A 3,986-nucleotide genomic window follows, 5' to 3' on the forward strand; every position below is an offset into this window, starting at 1 on the left:
TGAAGCTAGAATTGTTACAAATAAATATGATTGATGCAAGGAAGGAGTATTTTGTGGGAGAAGTTGCTGGACAACATTCTCTACACAATATCAGTAATAACAACGGTATTCGCGCATGTAACTTTGCTGCAAGTCAAGGAATGTGGATTAGCAGTGTTTCCTTTCCACACAAAAATATACATGGGGAAACCTAGAAAATACCTGGAATGAGAGGTGCTAATCAAATTGACCATGTTATGATCGACAAAAGACTCGCAACTTCTATAGCTGACGTTAGATCATACAGAGGTGCGAATTGCGACTCAGGTCATTACTTAGTTGTTGCTAAAGTACATCAACGTATTTCAGATGTGAATAGTAGAAACAACTTCAAAAGAACTATATGGAACACAAGCAAAATTATTGAAAGTACTTCAGAACGCGTAGGATTTCAGCAAAAAGTAGAAGAAAAGATTAATGGAAATCAACGTGAAAACGAGACTAATGTATCTGATAAATGGAACAACATAAAAAGTATACTGAGCCATGCGGCAAATGAAACAATCGGCAAAAAAATCAATAATTCAAATGAATGGTACGATCAGCAATGCAAGCAATTGAACGAAACGAAAACGCAAGCTAAAAGGAAATGTTTAGGTGCACCAACGAGACAAAACTTACAAGACTACCAACAAAAAAGAGGAATCGCTAAGAAGGCGATAAGGAAAAGGAAAAAGCGGTACATTAAAGGAAAAATTGAGGAAATAGAAAACGATTTTAAACAAAACAAAGTAAAAGGTATGTACTCAAATATTAAAAAACAAACAAAGAAGTTTCAGCCCCGAATAAACATATGCAAAGATAAAAATGGAAGTATCATAAGAGACAAACAGAAAATCATAGCGAGATGGATGCAGCATTTCGGCGAACTCCTGAACAGCGAAAATGGAAACGAATTTGATAATGATAATGGCAACCATGATACAATATTGTACCGTACAGTCGAGAATGTGATGGAGCTACCCACACTTAATGACATTAAAAAAGCTTTAAATAAGCTAAAAAACAACAAGGGTGGAGGTGAAGACTCTATCACTGCAGAATTATTGAAATACAGCGGTACAAGGGTATTTAGTGAATTACGTGGCATAGTATGTCAGGTATGGCAAGAAGAGACCATACCACGGGAATGGCTTACGAGCATCATGATTCCAATTCATAAGAAAGAAGACAAGACAATATGCAACAATTATCGTGGTATATCACTATTAGATACTGGATACAGGGTATTCACAAATGTATTATACGATAGAATTAATTTATTTGCTGAAGAAATATTGGGTGACTATCAGTGCGGTTTCAGACAAAATCGATCTACGACAGACCAATGCTTTATACTGTGTCAAATCTTTGAAAAATTTTTTGGATATTCTATTGACATGCATTGTTTGTTCGTAGATTTTAAGCAAGCGTTTGACAGCATAAATAGGTCAGGAATAGAGCAAATTCTTCAAGTTAATGGCATACCCAAGAAATTAATTAAATTAACAATGATGACACTTACGAATACGGTTGCCAAAGTACTTATTCAGGGAGAGTTATCAAACTCGTTTGAAATGAACTCAGGCGTAAGACGGGGCGATGCGCTATCGTCTTTAATTTTTGATCTTGTGTTAGATAGCGTTGTTAGGGATGTAGATCCCGGCGGTACAATATTCAATAAAAGCGTGCAAATATGTGCTTATGCCGATGACATCGTGATGCTTTCAAGAAATCTGAGCGACTTGAAAGAGACTTTTGAAAAACTTGAAACGACGGCTATAACAATGGGGTTAAATATAAATACAGACAAAACAAAGTATATGTTCGAACCAACAATAAATCCCGATCGCCACAGAATTTGGTGATCGGTGGTCATGAATTTGAAGCGGTTGGGGAATTTAATTATCTTGGCATGTTATTAAGTTCTGATAGGGAAACATCAATTGCCATATTACGACGAATTCAATCTGCAAACAAAACATATTATGCCCACAGAAAACTGCTGCACTCAGGGCTTCTATCAAGAAACCAAAAATTACAAATGTACAAAACGCTGATAAGGCCGGTTCTAACATATGGATGTGAAATTTGGACATTAAAATCTACCGACATCGGTGCACTTGCATCGTTCGAAAGAAAAATACTTAGAGGTATATATGGACCAATAAGATCTGACGACGGTTCTTACCGAATTGGGTATAATCACGAAATCGAAAATTTAATAGAGGGGCGAAATGTAATTGGGTTCATAAAAGCAGAAGGGATTAGATGGCTGGGACATCTATTAAGAATGGATGATGCAAGAGCAGTTGGAAAAGTTTTTAAAGGAGTGCCTGAAGGATACAGGAGACGTGGCCGGCCAAGAAAAAGATGGATCGAAGACGTAGAAGCAGATTTAAGATCAATGACCGTCGTTAATTGGAACAATCTTGCAAAGCAGAAAGATCAATGGCGGGCGGTGGTAGCAGAAGCTATGGTTCACCCCGGACTGTAAAGCTAAGATGATGATGATGCAAGGAAATTTAGATGGTTTCAATAAAATATTCAATATGTCATCGAAATTAAACTTACTTTAATAATATTCATCAGAATCAGTTTTATTAATTCTACGACTATCAATTTATATTTGTGCCGCTTAATATATGCATGAAAAATAGTAAATTGAAAAAATTATGATTGATTATCATATTTTGGAGATATTTTATAAGAAATATGTAATATTATTCTTCTTTGATGAAGTTATATAAATAATAGGCTTGTTAAATTAATAATAACTTAGATTATTTTTTAAAATAAAGTTGGAGCAAACCAATTGTTTGTATTATTCAACAGGTGAAAATTCTGCTTTTAAATACAGTCTATGTATACCTATCACACTATTAAAATTATTTTCATTCATATACAAAACTATTTCTAGTATTGCATATATTTAGGATAACGCATACATGCAGTCTTTGAAATAAAGCAAAAATTAATATAAAGTGGGGTTAATATAATGCTCGATTTTAAGGGTTAATTGTGTGAGTTAAGAAAAATAATTATATTTTATAATGTCATGGAATTAATCGTTAGCTTTTTGTGTTTATAGAAATTTGAAAAAGCTTGCGGTTTAGGAAATATATGGTGTCAAATATTCAAATTTTACAAATTTCAAAAGGCGATAACTTGAGAGGGGGTAGAGATGGAAAAAAAATTTTTCTAATGAAATGAACTATTTATTAATGTCTAAAAGCCCCTAAAATTTCAAGCTTCTTCAATCTGGGGTCTAGAAGAAAAACGACATCAAAAATTTGAAAAAAAAAGACTTTAGATAACGGTAAATTTGAGCGGCCATTTTGTTTTTCTAAAGTTAAACTATTGTATACCGCGGTAGGGGAAGCAAGTCACTGCTTTTCTGCATTTGCAAAATTTAAAAATACTTATGGTTTAATTGCAAGAAATAGTTAAAAAAGGCGATTGTTATAGTTTTGGAGGGTATAACTTCTAGAGGGGGGGAGATTGGTAAAAATTTTGTTCAACGGAAATAAGTTTCTAGTAAAGATCTATGTACGTATAAAATTTCAGCTTTCTATCTTCAAGGGTGTAGAAGTTTTGTAAACAGACACACAGACAGCCGGACGGACGGACAGAGTGAAACTAATAAGCACTTTTTTTCAAAAAATTTTTGGAAAAGTGCTAATTACTAAATATGAATCACGAAATATTCATGGTATAGTAAATAATAATTTATAAAACTAGAATAGACTTGAAAAAATGTAAAAAAAACTAAAAGGTCCTTTAGACATCTTTTTCCAATAATAGGTAGGTTATGTGATGGCAACAAATTTTGCATATCGAGTTTTCGGTGGGAACGTACTTCTCCATAGTAGGGAGTAAGTGTAAATAAACTATTTTTAGCAACTATATATTCTGTCGGTCTGTCGGTCTGTGTGTGCACGCGTGTATCTCAAGTTCGGCTGAACCGA

At 33.9% G+C, this 3,986-nt stretch overlaps 1 protein-coding gene across 1 annotated transcript; it reads left to right on the forward strand.

Annotated features, from left to right (window-relative positions):
* Positions 1-206: 206 nt before the first annotated feature.
* Positions 207-2,515, forward strand: LOC129616656 (uncharacterized). The gene is made up of 3 exons (XM_055532290.1): positions 207-718; positions 863-1,708; positions 1,828-2,515. The coding sequence occupies exons 1-3, from the start codon at positions 207-209 to the stop codon at positions 2,513-2,515; spliced, it is 2,046 nt and encodes a 681-aa protein (XP_055388265.1).
* The last annotated feature ends 1,471 nt before the right edge of the window (positions 2,516-3,986 follow it).

The sequence above is a fragment of the Condylostylus longicornis genome, unplaced genomic scaffold (genome assembly GCF_029603195.1).
Source record: "Condylostylus longicornis isolate FDR11 unplaced genomic scaffold, ASM2960319v2 ptg000267l, whole genome shotgun sequence".
Taxonomy (NCBI): Eukaryota; Metazoa; Arthropoda; class Insecta; order Diptera; family Dolichopodidae; genus Condylostylus; species Condylostylus longicornis.